Raw genomic sequence first — 20,816 nt, 5'->3', positions numbered from 1 at the left:
GCGCCTGGTGATAATGCACTGCGGAGCCCTGCAGCTGCTGAGCAGCATGATGATGAGGGGCAGGCTGCCTCACTGCACCATCTCCCTCCTTGCCAGACCTGTTGTCAGCTCGCGTTGGAGCCGCTCTCCCCTGCCGATTCCATGATAACGCCTTGCTGTCGGTGGCTTTCCAGAACAAGGGATTCTGATTTTATTTTTAAAACACTCTTGGCTTCCCGCTTTGGTCATTGCGGTGGACGGTCCTGCCTTTTCGTGATCAAGCACAATTTATTTTTCCTAGCGATACGTTTGCTTACGATTTTAACCCACTGTCGAAATAAAATACGTTCTGTGGAATTGGCAAATCGTTTCAAATTCGGCCTAAAGGATATAGGGTTAGCTTTTCGAATTAAAACAAGTGGATGCTGAAACACGTACAAAAAGGAACGGTTCTGTCGCGAAAGCAGCACCAGTGACCACTTAGTACTGTCTCTGCATTAAGAGAAGGCGCAGTATAGTGGATTTGCCTTTTCATTCATAACATGCTTTTAAGGAATCAGATCACCATCGACTTTACCGTTTCTAATGTGAACGATAGGTACTTAAAATTAACGGGTTTTTTTGAACTGCCCTCCCTGGGCAAAGAAATGAGGTGAACAAAAGCCTGAATATGTGTGGTTTGGGTTTGGTTTTTAGGTTTTTTTTTGCTTGAATTGTGACCCTATACAGCAAACAATCTATAAAGGGAAAACCCAGGAAATTTAGTAGGAAAAGACTCGCTGCTTTTAGTCATCTGTGCAGACCCAAAAATGGAGTATCTTCAAGCAAGGTCTCTGTAAAGATGGGTGTGTCCAGGAGTCACAGTGACACTTCGAATGTGGTTATAGCTCATCCTGACAGACCAGACTGGCTAAACCTGTGACTGTTGGTTGTCCAATACTGCCCATGCTAGAAAAAGCAGAATGTTTTGCTCCCAAAATAAGATAACCTGCTGTAATTTCAGCCTGTACACCGCAGTCTGTCTAGTTCTTGTTCTTCAGTTAATCTTGCCCGAACAGTACTGTCCATTCGGATCTGACACCTGTGGCGGGTACCGAAAGGCGCAGTTCTGGAAGGGAGCAGTGTCATCCGATGTGCGACTTGCTGGTAGCTCCCTATGGGGCGGCGTTAGTGGGCTCTGTCGAGGCTCCCGCGGGCCGATAGTGCGTAGCAGCTCCGGCTGCAGTGAGACGCTACCTCTAGGGGCTGCGTGTGCCGCTGATGCCGCTCGCGCGGCAGCTCCCCTTCTTCCCGCCGAGCCTCAGCTTCTTTGTCAGGCCGTCGGCGTCATCTGGGCGGGGGGGAGGGGAGCTACTGCGGTGAAAACGAAAGTGCTGCGGCAGGAATTAGAGAATGCCGTGTCAAAGCGGTGATGGTTTCCCTGACTTCATCAAAGGCGGTTTTCAGGCGGATCTCGGCCGTAGTAAGGCGCGTGTCAAACCTCGGGGTAGGCATGTTACCGCTGTAATTTAACTGTTTGTTTCTGAAGCTGGGTTGCGTTACTGAAGGTGTGCATGCGGTCACGTGTATGCTGCATGAGTATCCAGCTTAAAATCGGGACAAAGACCTCCCGAAGGCCTCTCTCTAGGAACCAGAGTGGCCGGTAGCTGGCGTGCGTGGATCCGGGCTGGTAGCCCTCCTCCCGAGTGTCATGGGAAGAGGGAGTGTTCTGGCAGACATGCGGGCTCCGCCTCGTGCTGCTGTTGCGCAGCAGCCCCTGCAGAGCCTAGTGCTGCAGAGTGCAGATGGTGTTTGTTCAACCTTGCCCCACCTCCTAGCTTATCTTTCAACTGCCCTATACCTGTGGCTACTAATAAGCTCCGTGCTCATCTCCAACACTACCTCTTACAGGTACTGACAGCTTATCCAAATTTATAGTTAGTGGCTATGGGGTGTTTAAAGTTGCTGGAAGAGTTAGAGGAAGTGTTTGGGAACACGTAACAGTTTAAACACTGCTTAATGTCCTGTATGTGAAACTGTTTATCAAGCAGTATGTAACTCAACTTGGTAACCCATTAAGTATTGACCTAAATAAACTAGGTTCTTGCTACTTAAATCTGATCTACAGCTTTCTGTGGATAAAAATACCCTGCAGAAATGTAGCACATCATGCTTGTCACTCGAGCAATAAAAATGTAAATAGCATACAAAGGTATGAGTGAGTCTTGCTGGCACACTCCAGACAAGTGAAAGTCTCTTAGCTTCTCTTAAGTGACCAGCAGAATGCTTCCATCATAAAGCCTAACATTGAATTGGTGAATTCTCAGCAGTGTTGCTGCCACCCTAGACCCTCTCATATATAAAACACCACAGCTGAACCTACATGGGACTACTTAAAGCTGCTGGAATTGGAACAAGTAAAGTCTATACCTGCAAATAGCCATTGGCTACTCTTTAGAAACTGCTCAGTAGTGTTGGTCTTGATTCTTGGAGTAGGTAAGCCACAGGCAGTCTGAGAAGTCACTTCTGGCCTTTATCTTTGACTCTTCATGCATATTTTTTTGTAAGCGGTTTAGCTCTTACTTGGTTACTTGAGCAGCTAACTTCACTCTTTCATAGGAAGAATAACTCGAAGCTGGTAACTTCTCAGTATTCCATATAGAAATGTAATTAAAATTTAAATTGGTAAAGTAAAAATTGCCTGGTGGTATATATACAGTTTTCTAAGTATTTAATTGTCAGGTGGCTAATGTGTAGAGAAACCGTTGTGGACACAGCTAACGACTGAAAGTATTTATAACTGTCACTACTGCAGTAATTATAAAAAGTTTGTTGCTAAAATGGTCACAATAGGAACAAGGCTAAAAAGTGTGTTGTTATCATACAGGAAAGATACATTCTTATACACTGCTTAAGTTTGACGTTTTGTGGGTGTTTTTTCTTACTTCAGTGGAGTTCCATGGAGTAAAGAGCTCAAGGATCTTCCTTGAAGGCCATAGCCTTGTTACTGCAACTCAGCTGAGGCTCTCCAGCATTTGTTTGAAGAATCAGTTGACTTGAAAACCTAGGGAAAGTATTTCTACAGTCCTCAAACATATTTGTGTGCTTTCAAGAGTGAAGTCTGTTTTGGATTTGGCCTCGAAGGCTGAGGGTTTTGTTTTCCTCAAGTCTAGTTTTGATTCAAAACTGTTCGGTGATAGAGCACAACGAAGTATAAACTGGTGCTTGCCCAACTACTGATCCAAAAATTATACCTTACACAAATGAACCTTTTTTCTAGTGGTTCTGTAAACTACCTTATGCCACTTGAGTCTGTAGGTGATGGTCTGAAATAAGTCTAGACAGCTGTAGGACAATTTCAAATGGATTGAAATTGCCAGTTTGGGCTGAAGCTGCTAGTAATGATTATATGGGTTCTGGTTTTTACCAGGTTCTGACATGAAGCTTCATGTCAATCAGGGCATGATTTAATTCTAGAGAAGAATGTATTTTTCAAATTACAGCGTTGCAACTTAATAATACAGACTAATTTGCCTTTAATTTGGGACTTGGAGGTTACTGGTCCAGGACTTAAACCTGAAGTGTTTAATGTTAAAGCTGAGGGTAGTTTATTGAAATATTACTGTCAGTAGGCTGCTATGTTAATGAGTTTTCAAACCCAGTCTAGAGGGACCTGTGTGCCTTCAGTTTGCTAGTGTTGCTTGGGTAATAGGTTGAATATTTGGGTGTGCCAGATATTGCAGGGTCAGAAAATGAGGACAAGCTGCCAGTTCTTACTTAGCAAGCAATCTTAATGCCTTTTGAACTGTTAGAACTATTTCAGAATGCTACAGGTAAGTCCTGAAGAGCAGCTGCCATGTTCAGAGGCCTCTACAAGTCTGTCTTATTTTGCCTTGAACTTTTGCTATAACTATAATTATATTCTCTTTTATTGCAGGCTGATCAACTGACAGAAGAGCAGATTGCAGGTGAGGTTTTTTCATGCTGTGTTGCTACTCCTACTTGACCTGGCACATCTCTTAATCCAGTGACAGTCTGTGTTACACAAGATATTTAGCTTTCTTAGGTACTAAAGTAGTATTGTGGAATACTTTAACTTGTCACCCAAGTTTTAAAGGCTTATCTGCTGTAAAAGCACCATGGATACAGTGAATCTGAAGTTTTGTTCTAGAATAGTTAGGCAAGCCTCACAGCTTTAGTAGCTAGTCGACTTGGCCATTTTGTTTTTGCCTGTCTCATGGCTACAGAGTTGTCCAAATGCAAACTGAAAGGCAGTGAGGGGGCAAATCTCTGGAGAAGGCTTGGAATTTGGAGTGCTCTTCTGACAGAAGGCACAAATAATGTATTTTTTGGTCTCCTGTCAACAGAGACATTTCAGGGTGGCTGTTTTTGATGACAGCAGAGACTGGCTTCATGATGACAACTCTTGTTATTCCATATTTGGAACTGCATTGTGTACTTGGACATAAATGTTCTGTGCTCTGTTAGGATGGTCTGGTGCTTGCTTTGAAAGGCTTTAAATATGCATCTCTTAAATCATAATATTGGCCCCTGAACAGTGGTTTCTGTGCACTTATGAAACTTGGTGGCTAAAACTTCAGTTTATCATGTCTTACTTGTGCAGGCTGCACAAAATCCTACCTGTCACTGCTCTCGGAAGGCTGATTTCAACTTCAGTAATTGATGTGACTTTAAGCTGGCAGTGCAGAATTAAGCCTTGCCATAGACTTTAAAAATCTTAGGGGTTTTGATCTGACAAGTGTATAGTGTTAACGCTAGAAAATCTCGGGGTGCATAACTGTCATGTGAAATGATTTTAGAGTGTTAGTTCTGCTAATGTAGTAGTACCAGGTCAAGCATATGAAATGGCCTTTAAGAGGTGATTGCTATTTAACTGTGGTCGAGCTCTTGAAAGACATTCTGTTAAACAGAAGTGTCATAATGAGCTCCTTTGTTTTTACCATAACTGCCAAATAAGAAGTGTAAGAACATTCTTCTGAAGCTTTTAGACTTCAGAAGCTTGTTTTAACTCATAGGATACTAATTATGGCTTTGTGGAAAGTCCTTAGTCTATTTACTTGTTGCCATGGCACTGTCTTATGAGTAAGCACAAGACAAATCTAGTTCAACTCAAGATTTTTTTTTGGAAGTGGCCTACCTATCCTTAAGGTTTTTTGATCAGTTTAGTTGGAGCAGGTGTTATCAATTGTCACTGCTGTCTTTTCAATAATGGTTTATTGTTCTAGTTCATAACTGTGGAAGCTCAGTTAGTTGATGTTACTGATTATGGAATATAAGCAGGAAACTTACTAACACTGCCTCAGGAGTAGTGCAAATGTTAGCTGTTAAGTAATGAAAGTACAGTTGTCAAAGCCAAAAGTGAGTACTAATAAGCTTGTACTGGAATAGAAGGTTTTCAAATGTGTGGAAGGTATAGCTTAGTTGTTATACTGATATATGTTAGTATCTAGTGTAAAATGGCCTGCTGCTTTCAATTCAGCTCTGGTATTTTGTGAAGCAAATGTGTTTAAGTGAACTGTAAACCTCTGATGTGAAGTCATAAGCCCACTGCTGTTCTGCTAGGGAATAGTCACTAGCACTACTTGGAAAGGGTTGGAGCTGACTAAGGGGAGTCTGTTTAGTTCTGCTCTTAAAGGCCAGTGTCTTGCATGGGAAAACTGTTAGCGGCACAGCGTGCGTGTTTTACAGAGGTAGTGTGGTTTAAAAAGCTTGATCTTTTTTTTTCCCCCCCGCCCATTCCATTTCAGCTTACCTGAAGATACCTAGCTTTTGGTTTGAAGGTGGGCTTTAGAAAATGGAATGTTGTCTCTACCTTGTAGTACCTTCTCTTAAATAGAAGGCTGAAGTAGTTAACAGCACTTTTTCTGGACTTAAATCTTCCACCTCTGCTGTGAAGCATCAGAATAAAGTTGTGTAAGACTGTGGATGTTCTTATTGGCTGTGGAACTTGCTGGTACATAGAACTGAACCTTCTTGTCAATACAGGTGGGGGTGAAAGATTTTGTAGGTTTTCTTAATATGAAAGACTGATTTTGAAAGCTGAGTGGGCACAGAATGTGAATGCTAGTTGCAGCTTCATTCAGCAAGAATTGAAGTTGCCAAGTCAAATGGGTACCCCTTTGGATAAAAAAGGTAAATAAGTCAGGCCCATTTGATGTGAGTAGTCAGAAAAAAATGTAAAGATGCTTTTGTCCCAAAGCAGCTGGTCTAGTGAGCTATACTTCCACTAGACCTCAGAGGTCTAAATCGGTGCTCTGAACAAGTAGGCCTATGTATGGTGTTTGTTATGCCTTGTTCCTTCAGTACGCTGTGATTCTCTGTGGGGGTCTGACCACTAATGTTAGTTAGAATTTATTTCATAGTAGAAATAGTCATGTTGAAGTGTTGAGCTCCTGGTAGTTGTGAAGAGAGCCACTGACATTCTCCTATAAAAGCTCCAGACATAGCTGGCTAAACTGGGTGAGAGTGGGAATGATGGTTCTGGTTCACTGGACATATTAGGTCACTGACGACTGCCCCTTCATCTGGAAAGGTGATGTGGTGCAGAGATGCCCCAGAAGCTATTGTTAAATAGAACATTTTGAGCTAGGATGTTAAGAGCTCACATTCTGTTGGACTAGACTTACTTTCACGTGGCCTGGAAGTAGTCTTTTTCTCTTGATGGTGTGCTTTTCAGAAGGAGCCTGCCCTGAAGATGAGTGGTTCTGCTGACACTGTCTTCTGGTTTCTGACAGGGTTAGCCTGTCAGAAACATCCTAGGTTATCTAGGATGTGAGAGAATTTCCATTTGCAGTTTGATATGGAGTGTTGAATAGAGAGGATTTGCTTTATGTGCTACATGGAGTCAAGGTGTTTAAGTGTGGCAGGTGTGTTTTATAATCTTATGTTGCAGGAAGCCAGAATTGAGTTGCTTGCTAAATTCCAATATCTCATAGCAGCTTTCATAGGCTGTTGCTGCAAATCCTCCAAAGCTATTTTAGGTGGTTCTTCTAGTCTCAACTGTACCTGCATAGGTGTTACTGCTTTGTTCTCAATACTGGAGCTGGTTCCTAGAAGTGGTTAAAAGTCATACACCTAACCAGATTCAGTATTTCAAATAGAAATAAGCTGCTGATCTTTTTGGCTTACTTTATGGTAACACTTTATAGCTGATAGTTTGTTAGCCTACAGCATTTTTGAGTAAAAGAAAGGTAAAGACTCAAGCTGAGTGGTCCCTTTCAAGTGTCTAGAACATACCACTGAATGGCCTGTGTTGTTGAAACAGCAAGTCTTTTGAATTTTGCATGGAAAGGAAGTATTACTCTTTCTAAGCATGGTCACCACAGTACTGTGGAGTCTGCTATATTTAGGTTGGTGACAGTTGACCTTCATGCTGTGGCTGAAGCAGTTCAGAGCTAAATGTTTTGAATAGCACTTGAGTACTTGACTCCTGATGAAGACTCAATGTTTCCCTTTTGAGATACTTCCGTTATAGACTCTGAACTTCTCTAGGTGTGACCCACAAGTCTCTTACCTGGGATAAAACTTTACTCCTAATAAAGTGAAATTAGCCCTAGAGGCTGTTTGGAAGTTACTCTAGGGCTCAGGTTATAGCTACTGGTTTGCGTAGGCCTGTTTCTGCCTTGTGATTATACAATACTGACTTGAAATGGTTTCATCTAGTCCTGTGGTAGCCTTGCTTTGTTTCTTATGTGCTAAACAGCAGGAGTTGGCTTTTGGAACACTTCAGACTGTTAGATGTACAAGAGTGGTTTTTTCCTGGATGGGACTCAACTGTGGCTCTGGTATTATAGCTGCATTCATGAACTATAAAAAGCCTATTTTTTTTGTAGTTGCATTTTTAACACTTGCCAGCTTGTACTTGCCTCAAGTGTTTCAGAGTTTGAAATGGATGAAATAAGACTTTATGCAGTTCATGTGAAAACACAACTTTTTACTGTGACTAATTCTGGTCTGGGAAACCTACCATCTGGAAAGCTGGCTGCTTGGAAATGTTGAAAAAATAATTCATGGAAGTATTTCTGATGCAGAAGTACCCTTGAGCTAACTAGTTCTCCAAAGGCATGGTTTATCAGGTGCCTTGACAGCTGTAGGAAGGATCTGAACTATACGAGGGAGTAGATAAGCTTTTCACATTTAACTAACCTGTGTATGAGCTACTACAGTCCAGTGAGCTTGTTTAAAGTCTGGCCAAACAGATGGCATAGATTAAAACCAATTCCATTTTTTGGACTGGACAATTAAGCGTGTTATGCTTGTATTAATATTGCTGGCTACGATGTGGCCACTGTAGGGGGCTCAGAGGTAGCATTGGAACCTAGTTAAGCAGTCTTACAGCTATTTTTGACTAGTTCTGTGAAGGCTGTTTCAGATACAGTGAGGCTGCAGCAATTTTCTCAGCAGCTTTTTGGACATTGACCCCAGTGACTTTCCTTCTTGAAAACTGACTGGAGTTGTGTATATATACATAGACTGAAGAACTGTTGAAGTCTAGAGTGGGAGAAAACTGGGAGAAGTTCCTGCCTAGCCTAGGTATGGCCAAATATTGAGACCTCTGCTGCTTAGGTACTGCCATTTCAAGTAGCACATACTGTTTAGACTTACATGTCCAGCAGAAGCGAGTTACAATGAGAAACTGTTTTTAGTTTGGGCAGATTATATCTTTTACCGTTGACTTGTCTACTCTATTAGTAATAGAAGTGCTTTTAAGCTGTAGCAATTGTATTTGGAGTACTACTTTTCAGCTTTCTCAGAGTAATTTCATAATATTTTCTCATGAGAAGAAACAGTTCCTGCCAAGGATGTGGATGATTCTAGTTGCGAATAGTTCCTTTCAGCTTTGTATTAGGGATTGTTAAAGATGGTAAACATCTCAGTACTTCTAAGGTTGATGACCTTCCATCTTATTTAGGTCAAAATGAGGTTGAATGGTAGATTGGTGGTTTTCCACAGGCTGGTGCTTCCATATTGGCATTACAATTACAGCAGACTGAGTGCTCTACTGAAATTGTCTTGAGACTGAAATCAAGTTTTGTAATTTGCAACAATAAGCAGCAATGGATGATTATTATATGATTAAGTAAATGTAACATTTCAAAGCTGAAGGTTTTAACTCCTTTTTTTGTTTTTGTGCAGAATTCAAAGAAGCTTTTTCACTATTTGACAAGGATGGTGATGGTACTATAACTACAAAGGAGTTGGGAACGGTGATGAGATCGCTTGGTCAGAACCCCACAGAAGCAGAGCTACAGGATATGATCAATGAAGTAGATGCTGATGGTGAGATTTTACTAATAAGTAATCTAATAAAGTGCCTAAAACATGGTTTTCTAATGAAGTAACTGTCTTGCAGGCAATGGCACAATTGACTTTCCAGAGTTTCTGACAATGATGGCAAGAAAAATGAAAGATACAGATAGTGAAGAAGAAATTAGAGAAGCGTTCCGTGTGTTTGACAAGGTACAAAAAATGTTTAATGAATATTTGTTATGAAAACTCAGGCTGACTTCTAATGGCTTCCTCGCTGATTTGAGGGGTCAACTGCAGTGCTGTCATCTAGAACTTCTGGGTTAACTAGTCATCCTAAAGTTCAGACTACTGTGCTATTGCACCTGAAAGTCAAATGGGTCAGTATGGTAGTGGGTAGCTATTAAACTACCATGTGCCATGATACTAAATACCTGTATGAGGCTAGCAGGGAAATTGCTTAAATCTTTAAAAGATGCACTTTTAAACAAAAAAAAGTTGATAAGTACCTTGGTGTGTAGAGGGAAAGGTCAGTCCATAGTTGTATGCACTAGTGTTGCAGCTAGGATGAGATATGTAAAAGTGGTCTCTGAAGGCCTTGTGGCTTTGTGCTGTACTCCTGTGGAACAGGTGAAAGAAGTAGTTTCTGTCTGAAGAAATAGACACATGAACCATGTAGTCACAATTGAATAGGCATCTGTCACCTGAAAAGGTTGCAAAAGGTGCTGATTGCTTTCTCAGTAACTAAAGAATGTATTTGGATAGAATAGCCAAAGTAGTCTGTATCAGATACGTTGTTCTTAAAATGTCTTTAAGACTAAGATCCTGGCCCATATTGAAGATAAGCTTACAGCTCTCACATACCTTGTGCAAATGCTAGTGGTTAAAGCTGCAGTATTGTAAGTTACAGTTAAGTTGCTAGGCTTTAGGCAATTTTTATTCCAGTCTTGTCTTTTTTTCCCCCCTTCTCAGGATGGTAATGGTTACATTAGTGCTGCAGAACTCCGTCATGTGATGACAAATCTTGGGGAGAAGCTAACAGATGAGGAAGTTGATGAAATGATTAGGGAAGCAGACATTGATGGTGATGGTCAAGTAAACTATGAAGGTAAGGAGTTAAGTAATTATTTTTGTGTAGCGCTTTTCATGTTGGTTATTTGTGTAGACACTGATAGCCACACCAAGGTTAAACAGGGCAGATGAAATCTCAACAGTTAGTGTTCCTTTGAGCTATGTCTTCAGTAGCTACATAATGTACCCCTAAAGAGGTTTTGAGTGGGTTATTGCTGCCTTTGTGCCAATGGCAAAAAATGACTATTCAGCTGTGCAGTGTAAGAAATACCTTTTGAAATGTAATGATGTCTCGTGACCATAGAATGAGGAAGCTAGCAAAGATGTTCTTGTACTGTTCATATGGTTCTGGTCACTAATGAATGTTGATCTGACTGCAGCAAGGTACTAATTTTTCATTAATGCTTTTAAAATTACTGATTTATTAAAATAAATTACTAATTTTAATTAAAGGGGGAAAGCCTCAAATACCCAGAAATTAAGACCTTTAGAAGACCTCATAAATAATGTCACACAAATGTGCTGCAGCAGTAGCTTTTTTTTGTTTCCCTCTTTCTTCCTGGCATTGAAACTTAAATGACTTAAGTCACACAGGCAGGAGTAGTTCTGTTAGACAATTGCTTGCAGCTCAGAAGCATTAGATTTGTTTTCATTTTAACTTTCTGAACACCTTACAGGCATGGGCTAGGGTATTTTCAGATAATAACCTTACTGTTTCTGAGGTGTAGGTGTGGCTTCCCTTCAAGGCCTTTTTGGTTGTGGCCTCAGGATAAGCTCTTGTCTGTGAGTGAAGAGGTCTCTTTATGAAGAGGGCTGCTGCTCCATAACTACTTAAATAGACTGTTTTAGAGGCTGGTGCTAGAAAGGGTAGGCATCCCCCTCTTTCCAGTTGCTCTTCTGAAACTGGAGCAGCCAGTTAGGTTGTTTGTTTTAGGTTCTTGGTTCCTTGCTGAAACTATGGTTCAGCAAGACAAGTGAAAAATCCTATTTTGTGGGATCTGACTTCCAATGTGATGTGAATAAGCAATGATGCACTTGCTGAAAGCTGGTCAGGCAAAATAGTAAGACTGAAGCTGTTCTGCTTTGGAAAAGGCAAATCATCACAATGCCCTCCTTGTGTGTACACTTACTTAACTGAGTTGCTTCAGCATGATTTCTGCTGATCTTAGACAGGGGCAAGACAACCAAGAATGACTGAGTTTATTTTGGAAGGTGGTACCTCACTGAATTGGGGAACAAACTTTCTTGACAAAGAGGCCTTTTGCCATTAAAATAGCTTTTAGGTGTGATCAGGGAGAAAAAGGGACTGTCTTGAAAGTGCTTTTCTGAATGTAACTGAAAACATAGTTTTGAAACGGTGTTCAGGCCTAGTCAGGCAGGTCAGTTCTCAGCTCTTGCAATTCAGATTTTTCTTGGAATAACTCTTGTGCAACTCTTTCCTTTTACAGAGTTTGTACAAATGATGACAGCGAAGTGAAGATGTTGTACAGAATGTGTTAAATTTCTTGTACAAAATTGTTTATTTGCCTTTTCTCTGTTTGTAACTTATCTGTAAAAGGTTTTTCCCTTACTGTCAAAAGAATATGCATGTATAGTAATTAGAAGGCCATTCCTCCATGTTTTTCTCCTTTATCTTACTGTCATTGTTCTGATTTTTGGAAAATTGATCTAAGTAACAAATGTTGCATGTGGCTTACTCTGGATATTTAAGCCCTTCTGCACATCTAAAGTTAGATGGAGTTGGTTAACCGAGGGAACATCTGGGTTGTCTGTTTTTTAAAATAAAAAAGTAGCTTTCTTTAGGAGACTTAGGTATGACTGGTGTAACAAGTTACGTAAAGTAAGCTTGGGTGTACCATGCATTAGCAGTTCCTTAAAGCAACTTGCTGGCTCTAGTTCTCCAGTACATAAAGGAGCTTATTCCGCTTTTTGTGATGGAGCATAAGGGCTCTTGCAGGTAACTGCAGGATAAACCCATGTGAATAGTACATATACGTGTGGCTAATGCACTATACAAATCATTCTCCTAGTTTACTTCCCAGTAACTTGTTTGTGGCCATACCTGTAACATGTTGAAATGTGGAGTCTTAATGTTGTGGACGATTGACAGTCAACAATATGAAACTTAAGTTGCACTAATGCAAAACGGGTGATTTATCCAGGTACTCGTACACAAGGTTTTTTGTACTGCTGGTCCTGTACCAGAAAACATTTTCTCCTCTTGTTACTATGCTTTTTAAACTTTGTTTAGCCACTTATTTTCAAAAAAAATCTGCTTATGGCACGATTTGCCTCAAATCCATTCCAAGTTGTATATTTGTTTTCCAATAAAAAATTACAATTTACCCATACTGTTTCAATGTATCCTTGAATTATTTACAGGAATTGTTCAATACAGTTGCTGCTCTGTGTTTTAGTATGTAGCGGTTTGGTTTGCTTATGCAATGGATTGGCTGTCTTAAAATAGCTTGGAAGGTGAAAACTTAGTCCTTAAACTCTGGCCCTTAATAGTATTGTTGACTTGAAGAAGCTTTCTTACTAGTAGTTTAAAATGTATTTTACAGTCTTGTGTGGAGCTTGGTGCTTCAATAAACTTACCGTAGTGACTGGCTATGCCCACTATCTGTAGACATTGTGAACTGGATGTTGACCTAGTTCAATAGTTGACCTAAAATTAAAATTCCTTGTTCAGACAACTAAATCTGTTTGCTTTCTTTTTAATTATTTTGGAGTTTATTCCCTGTCAGCTGCTACATCGGGTAACTTAGTCTCACACCTGGACTTTCCTGAAACTGCAGTGTCTTGAGTTGCCATTCAGGGTGCAGTCAGCTCAGAGTACATAAAGAAAACACTCTCTTACTGATCTGCTAATGAGCATGATTGTGCTTCTAGCACTAGTTGGTTGTCAAGATTTGTTGTGTTTTTTTTTTTTAAGCGAGAAACCAACCTGGTTTTGACCAAGGACAAATCCAAGACCTGAAAAGAATGCCAGAGGCTGTTGGTGGGCCTTGCCTCTGTGCTCTGCTGGCAAGAACTGACTGATCTTATATATGCTATGTGGTTATCTTGTTTGGGGATTCTGGTTGTCTTTAAACAAAGCACTGGCCCCTGCATCTGGTTACTCTCACCTGATCCCAGCAGAGCAGTTACCTAACACTTTAAAACAGTTTTAATCATCTGTGAGGTATTTATAACTACAGTGAAAATGTAGAATTTGGGCTGCTGATCAACCTGATTTCAGAAGTGCTTGGTCAGATGTTTGTGGTCACTGATCCCAAAGCCCTGCTTCCTGAGCACTATAAGCAGCTCTGTTGGTTGTCCAAAGGAGGTTTGTCAAAAGTGTTTAAACTGAGTTTAAACATCAGAGTTCCTTAGAATTGTTGCTTTTGCCCTGGCAATCTGATTTGGGAAGCTTATGCAGTCTAAATATTCTAGCAGTTAGGGTTTGCCTTCTACAAAATAAGGGACTGAACAAATGCTTCCTATCCAGTCTTCATCCCGTGGCCTAGGAGCCTGGGGACAACACAAAGGTGCTTAAACTGGCACAAGATGGGGAGAATCTGACAGAACAAGCACTTGAGATTCTGAACTGCGGGAGTATTGGAAGCCTCCTTTTGAGGTAAGTGATGCAAAGAATCTGACAAGAAGTTGTATCTGCCCGTCTGGTGTCTTGACCTTCAGTAGGGTGGGAATTGCACTGTGACCCAGCCTTCTACAACTCAGGGTGCATCTGGTAGCATAGGAGTGACTAAGGTGAAAAGGAGAGGGCCCTCACTGTTAGGGGAGAGTGCTTTGGCATTTCATAAAATGAACAGGTGAAGAATGTGTGGTGAGAAGGCCGCCTTTATTTACTGTTGCTTTAGCTGCTCCCTGTTCAGTGTGTAGTCACAGGAATCAGCTACTGCTTGTTTAGTGTCTGTTGCAGTTATATAAAATGCCTGATTTCTAGGTCAATATAGAAATCTCATAGCCCTCTTCACATCATAATTCAACTGCAGAATGAGGGTGTTTTCCAGTGCTTTCTGCTGAGGGAAGTGTCTCCTGAGCCACAGTCAGTAGAGGTGTGGTAGAGGCTAATGGCATTGATCACTCGGTATTGAACCTTCTGCCTGAGGTGTGTTTGCAGGTGCTCTTGCTGTTGTGAAGCTGGTAGTCCTTGGGTCACCCTGGGCAGATTCCCAGATACGTGTGTATGTAGGAATAGCACCCAAACTAAATGCATCTTCTGGTAGTCTGCTAAGGTACAATCCTTCATCTGGTCTGTTAAATACAGTGGAGGAAGAAACTTTCTGTGGCACAACTTCAGTGAAAGCACCTGGTGGGGCAGGGAGGGGGTGAGGTGAGAGATTTTGTGCCTAAAGACTGCTGTTCCCTTAATGTATAGTTTGAGGGAGGGGTTTATTGATGTGTATAAAAACCTGATGGGAGGGGACAAGGATGGAGCCAGACTCCTGTTAGTAGTGCCTGCTGGCAGAAGAGGCAGTGCACACAAAAAGATGAAGTTCTGTCTGAGCAGGAGAAAAGGACTTCTTTCACTGAGGGTGGCCAAACGCAGGTTGTAGAGTCCGCAGGTTCAAAACCCATCTGACAAGGTGCTGGGTGGGTGGCTTGAGCAGGAAGCTGGACCAGGTGATCTCCAGAGCTCCTTTCCAATCTGATTGAAGTGAAGGTGCCCCTGCTAGCTTCCCAGGCTTGCTGTGGTGTGCAGCTCTGCCTTCATGTGGCTGCCTTTCCTGGCACAGGGAAGTGCGTAACTGCTTGCTGCAGCCCGATACGTTTTAGGCTGTGTCTCTAACTCCTTTTAGATCAAGCAGGGACTATAAGCTGTGAGCTCTCTTGAAAATAAGTAATTCCCTATTCACTTGCAGCTGTAGAATTTTGGTGGGGGAATGTATTGCTGGTTAAGGAATAGTGTAATGGTAAACTTGCAGCGGGTTAAGGTACAGGTTATAAATTAGGGACAGCTGATGGGTGAAGATGATGGTAAGGGAGGATTAGGAGCTTGCTAATATCAGTCTAATGATTTGTGGGAGACTAGCTCAGAAGGCAGATGAGCATATGGAGCAGTACAGCTGAATCGCCCGATAGATGCAGTGCGGGTTGGGTGTTCAGTCTTTTGGATGGGGTTGTTGGTCTCTAAGGACTTTGCTCCACATGGGTAAGGCAGCTCTGTCTGCTGCATTGAGTGGTCCCTCAGGAATTCATTGGTAATGACCCGGATGGGAAGAGTAGCAAAATGACTGCTTTCTTAGTTTGTGTCTCACTTCTGGTCTATGACTGCTGCGTTTCTGGGAGTTGGTTTTTCTGTTGAAGTCGTCATGTTGTAATGGATACTCTGAATTAGAATGAAGCTTCCTCAAGTTAGTCTGGCAAATGATGCACTCTTCAGTTAAAACATTTACTTCAGCAAACAACTTCTGTAAGAATAAGTCTGGAAAAGCAATTGAGAATAGTGGGTATGTGAGATGACAGTGTATATGAGCACGCTGGGATGTGTAGTCTGAGTATAAAGAAAACCCCAACTGTTGTGTTCAGCCAAAAGGGACACTGCTGGAGAAAACTCAAGTAACACATAGCAAGTCTATGCTTAACAGAACTTGGGAGAGGAGATAGACTCTTCTTTGGGACAGAGCGAGTTCGTTAGCATGTGTGTTTTATGAATACCTCCTCAGCTGTCTCTCTCCTGCTTATAACCACCTTTATCATTAGTACAGATTGACTGGAGTGAGAGCAACCATACCATGTCTGTCTTCAATTTCTGGTTTTGAAAAAAGTTCTTCTTCTCCTATGAGAATAGTCATAGCTTGTCAGGTTATCTAGTTACTCTGTTTTGAAGAATTTAGTCTAAGAAACACATTTTTAAGGGCTTAGTCTAAATTTGCGAAGAAAAAACAAGAAAATATGGGAGTGGGGATGGAGACTTTGATTTTCCCATAACTCCAAGTCTGATGTCAGTGTCATCTTCAGGTGCTGTAGTGGCAGTTCTCATTTGAAATTGGTGACCCCTTTCTAGCTGCTTCTTAGAAAGACACTTCCTATGGTGCTCTTAATGTGAACTGTGGAGAAGAGGGCATTTATTTCAGTGCCTAAAACTTGTCTTGAGATGCTGTTCAAGAAATTGCACAAATGGAACACCTCCAGATGAGATTTTCAAAGGGTGGAAGATTGGTAAAGATGCTTAGTGGGAATAGCCTAAGGATGAGGCATATTCTGTGCAAAACTCTGGTTGGATGATAGGATAACTTCATAGCATTACTGAAATTTTCAGTAGGCTATTGAAGAATGCGTCTGCATTTTACTGGACACTTTATGTGTATGCAGAGTAGCATATAGATCCTGCCATACAAACAGGGTATCATGCAGTGCCATGTAATGGCAGTGCACTGCAGGCTGGCTTTTTCTTTTCCAGCATCACTTCTGGTCTTCGTGTGGTGCTGGCTGGTTCCCTTTGTGACAGGCAAACTGACGAGATCAGATGGGTCTGACAGGTCCTGAGTTTGGATTAGATGCCTGCTGCATCATTAACAGCAGTATGTCCCTGGTCCTCTGGTCCCTTCTTAAAAGGCATGTGCTTTTTGGCCACTAGAGGTGTTTTTCTGATTGCCCTTGAGGGAAGGAATTTCTGCTAGCTTCCTGTGTCGGCAGGATTGCAGAAGAGTTGTTTGTTTCTGCAGTGAGAGCCTTTTAAAAAAGCTGAACAGCTTTTTTTTTTTTTCCCCCCACACAGCTGCAGTAATACACTGCTAATGAAAGGCAGCAAAGTAAGAGGTTCAGATCTTCTCCCTCCTCACAATCTGTTAATTGTGAAGCATGAGATACTTAGTAACCCCAGGAAGGCTGTGGGGTTTCTCAGTTCCCTCTTTCTCTCTAAGGTGTTAAAGCCTCTGATGGCTATAAACACTTTACCTTAAAGAGCTGCTGTTTTTCTAGTATTGACTAAACTGGAAGCCTTTGAAGGAGACCTTGGAAGCGCTCTGTGTCCAAAGTGGAAAGGCAGTCGTCTGTAGCTGCCAGGTCATTCACGCTGAATAGCAAAGTAGTAACTTAGACACTCATTCAGTGTCTACTCCAGAGCTCTATGGTCAGTGTAGTCTTTACATGGATTCAAAAAGCCTTGAATATGCTTAAAAATAAAGCTGCTTAGTGGATTAGGATGTGTGAATTTCCAATACTTTGGAATTGATTTCACAAAGCAGTGTAAGATGTCACTAGGATTTTTTTAAGATGGTAGAATTAAGATAGACTGCATAATTGATTGGCACTTTCACCTCTCAGAACGCTAAGCATTTTTCCATGGAATTAACATTGGCATTTATTTATATGTGTGTGACGTCTTAAAAGGCTGCCAAGAATACTAGAGGATTGTCCTCTGTGACTGGTGCTATGAGGAAGCCATCCCCGCCGGCCAGATGAGCAGGCCAGTTTGCAGGGTCAGCTGAAGGCAAGAGCAAATGGGTGCTTCCAGCAGTTCTTCCTCTTATTTTAATCATTCCTTATCCTTCTGGTAGGACAAGTTTTCTGCTGTGATGCCCTGACTAAACATGTGGAAAAGTTAAGCCTCTCTGCTAGCTACCCTCTTCTACCCCTAAAACCTTTTAAAACCCTTCTCTGGTGCTTTACTGGGCTTGGGAAGAAAGGCTACAAAACAGTTCCTTTATTTCTGACAGCTTTTTAATTCCCTTGAATCTGCCCACGTGCTACCCTTCCCGGAGGAAGCATTAGCTAAGGAGGCACACCTCTGTGTACTCTGAAGAACCCTCCGTGTGATCTGGGCTGGAGGTCCCTCACCGGGCGGCCCAAATTGCTGTGCTGTGGATTCCTCGCTTGTCTGGCGTGTTACGCTTGAGGATGGGTTTATTGCCAAGGTGCTGATAAATCCTCTCTGGCTCCTGAAGAGAGGTATAAAATGGTGGTGTGGTTCTGCTCTTAAAGAGTAACCTTCACTACAACCCCAATGAAATTGGGGAAAATCGTATTGAGGGGGAAGGTTTCGTATGCATCATCCTTACATTCTTGGCTGCCTTTACATATAGACCAGTCTGCCTGTCATGTTAGCGGTTAAAACCCCAAAAAATCAGTCACTTGCTAGTGAAGCAGAGGGGGAGCATGGACATCAATCCCGAGCCCTCCTTCCTCACCTGCATGTGGGAGAAGTACCTCCTTGCAATCTGCCTGCGAGGTGTGGGCAAGCAGCTATGGAGGGAGCTCGCTGCAGAGGCTTAGCAAAGGGGCACTCTGCAGGGAACAGCTGGTGCGATTACATTTTATCAGAACTGGGGGGAAAAATGCATCTGATATTCAGATGTGTGTGTCTTCCTTCAGCCTTCATCCAGCCTCCTTTTCTGCACCTAGCCAAAGTGGGATGTTTTCACCCCAGATGCTGATGCTTACACCTGTTGACTCTTTGCATGGTTGAATGAAAGGAGCCGTGGGAATGCTGCCCTCCATGTCAGTTGCACTTTGCTTCCTCGAAGGAGACAGGCAGACCCTACCTCACAATTTCGCTGCTGACCTGGAATACCTCCGGGGAATGCTCCTGAGCCTTTCCAGCCACGAGGCTTCTCTTAGCCTGTAAACGTGTCTGTAGCTCTTGAACGATCAGCTATTTCAATTTTCAATTTTCCTAAGAATCCACTCCATTTTTAATGGCTTCACCAATGAAACAATTGGGATTTGATACTGGTTTTGCGATCAGGCTTTGACTAACTTTTAATAAAAACGAAGACAAACTGAAATGAGAGCTTACATGTCCACCAGGTCTTCAGGGAATAAACGGCGCAAGAAACTCCGCTTACGGGCTTGACCGGGCAGTGCTAATGCTAGGTAGTCGGGCAGTATGAGGCTTTGCTCAAGAAGCCCAGCGCAACTGAGGGGAGCCTGCACGGTTTCAAAGGAGAGGGCAGAGTACGCACCTGTGTAGCTACAAGCCAAAAGCTCATGTCGCGTTACCGAGTGCTTCTGTGTACTTTCTCCCTCCCTTTGGAGGTTTGACAGGGAAAACGCTACCAACATACTCACTTAAAAACACCAAGAAGAAATCCCAGCACCTTAGGTTGTAAAGACGAGGTCAGTATTTTAGGCAGGTGGATAGAGATGTGAGAGAAGCAATAGCTGTGACTCTCTCAGAATGTAAGTGGGTGAGGGCTCTAGGGATTGCTGTTCAGTAGATGATGTGACCTGTATTGTCTAGTTCACCTGAGCATTGAAGTGTGTTCCTCAGAATAATTAGCTTTTATGTTTTCACAGTTTTCATGTACAAGAAGTTGTGGGTTTTTGGTTTTTTTTTAATTCCCCAGGTAGAGATTTAAGTGGTGTAGTCAAAGGTCCACACTTTTGCATACTCACCTCATTTCCTCAGTTTGTACCCCAAGTCTTCCCTTTGTGGAATCAAGCAGTCTCAAAACAAACCTGGATATTCAACATTTGAGTTCTTCGGTAAAAAGCACAGCTGCTGCCCCTTCTCAGGCCATACTGTGCTTTTTCGGTCATGCTACAGAGCAGGTGGGTTTCACTGCGGGAGTTCAGACAACTGCCAACTTTTCCTGTCTGGGGTCATTCTTGGGAGACACCTTCCCCTTGCCAACAAACAGAGCAGAGGCATTGGGACTCTCTTCAGCTGCTCCAAGCTCCACTGCTTGGAAGTTATCTTCTCTGCATCCTCTTGGGCAGCGCTTTCGCCCCTAATCTCTGCGCTTGAGACAGGAGACTGCATCTAGTGTGATGGGTACCCAGCAACAAAGCTGTTCTCCTCCTGAGCAGGGTTTGTGCCCCTCCCGTGAAGCTCAGGAGGCTGTTCAGGATACCTATGGAGAACAGTTTGATACAGCCTCTGTGAGCCTGTTGCCAGGCAGGAAAGAGCCCCCGTTCAGGTCCCCAGCATTGCTCGTGATACGCTCTACGTTCCAATCCACGCGTCACGGGGAGGGCCTGTCTTCTCTGCTAACTGGCAGCAGATCCTAGCCAGGAAATCCTTTCTGATCTACTTGCTCTGGCACAGCACAGCAATCTCAGTAATGTGGGGATGAAAACAAAAGCAGCATATGACTTTTGAGCCGTTCAGTGCCTGCAGCAATGGGTCTGACAGTCTCGGCTCCACTTAAAACTTACTGAAGGGGAATTTGGATTTTGCCATCCATAATTCTTCCATTTTTGCTTGAAGACTGAAGTATTTAATTTTCATCCTAGGTTGGGTTTTTTCCCCCCAGACATCCTCTGATAAAGGATGATGAGGATAAAATAAATTTTCAGTATTCAGAGCAGTTCTGTAAAATGACTCGGGTATGGCTGACACTTCAGAAAAGCATTGGAGCCTCGGTGTTACGGGGAGCTGTGTGTGAGCAAGAGCAGAACCGTGACAGATACCCGTGCAAAATGACGGGCCGTACTTATGTGCCAGATTCTATGTCCAGCTCCTCCATGTTGTTCTTCACAGTGTGGAAGTCTGGGAAGGATGAGTAGCTCGAAGGGCCTGTCATCCTCCTGTCTCTGCTGGCTCGCTCTTCTAGGATATTCCAGGAACA

General features: G+C 42.5%; 1 protein-coding gene across 1 annotated transcript; it reads left to right on the top strand.

The window, feature by feature from the left end:
- Positions 1–3,782: 3,782 nt before the first annotated feature.
- Positions 3,783–12,997, top strand: LOC104507275 (calmodulin-A). The gene is made up of 6 exons (XM_010148502.1): positions 3,783–3,791; positions 3,896–3,926; positions 9,115–9,258; positions 9,332–9,438; positions 10,198–10,333; positions 11,745–12,997. Exons 1-6 carry the CDS (start codon positions 3,783–3,785, stop codon positions 11,771–11,773), a joined length of 456 nt encoding a protein of 151 aa, XP_010146804.1. The 3' UTR covers positions 11,774–12,997.
- Positions 12,998–20,816: the final 7,819 nt, after the last annotated feature.

The sequence above is a fragment of the Eurypyga helias genome, unplaced genomic scaffold (genome assembly GCF_000690775.1).
Source record: "Eurypyga helias isolate BGI_N326 unplaced genomic scaffold, ASM69077v1 scaffold13593, whole genome shotgun sequence".
NCBI lineage: Eukaryota > Metazoa > Chordata > Aves > Eurypygiformes > Eurypygidae > Eurypyga > Eurypyga helias.
This window is presented reverse-complemented; position numbering and strand designations above follow the sequence as displayed.

What these genes read in the sequence shown, in the direction of transcription:
- LOC104507275 (XM_010148502.1), top strand. An exon ending in CAATGAAGTAGATGCTGATG is followed by an intron (nt 9,259 to 9,331) that starts GTGAGATTTTAC and finishes ACTGTCTTGCAG; the next exon opens with GCAATGGCACAATTGACTTT. An exon ending in CGTTCCGTGTGTTTGACAAG is followed by an intron (nt 9,439 to 10,197) that starts GTACAAAAAATG and finishes CCCCCTTCTCAG; the next exon opens with GATGGTAATGGTTACATTAG.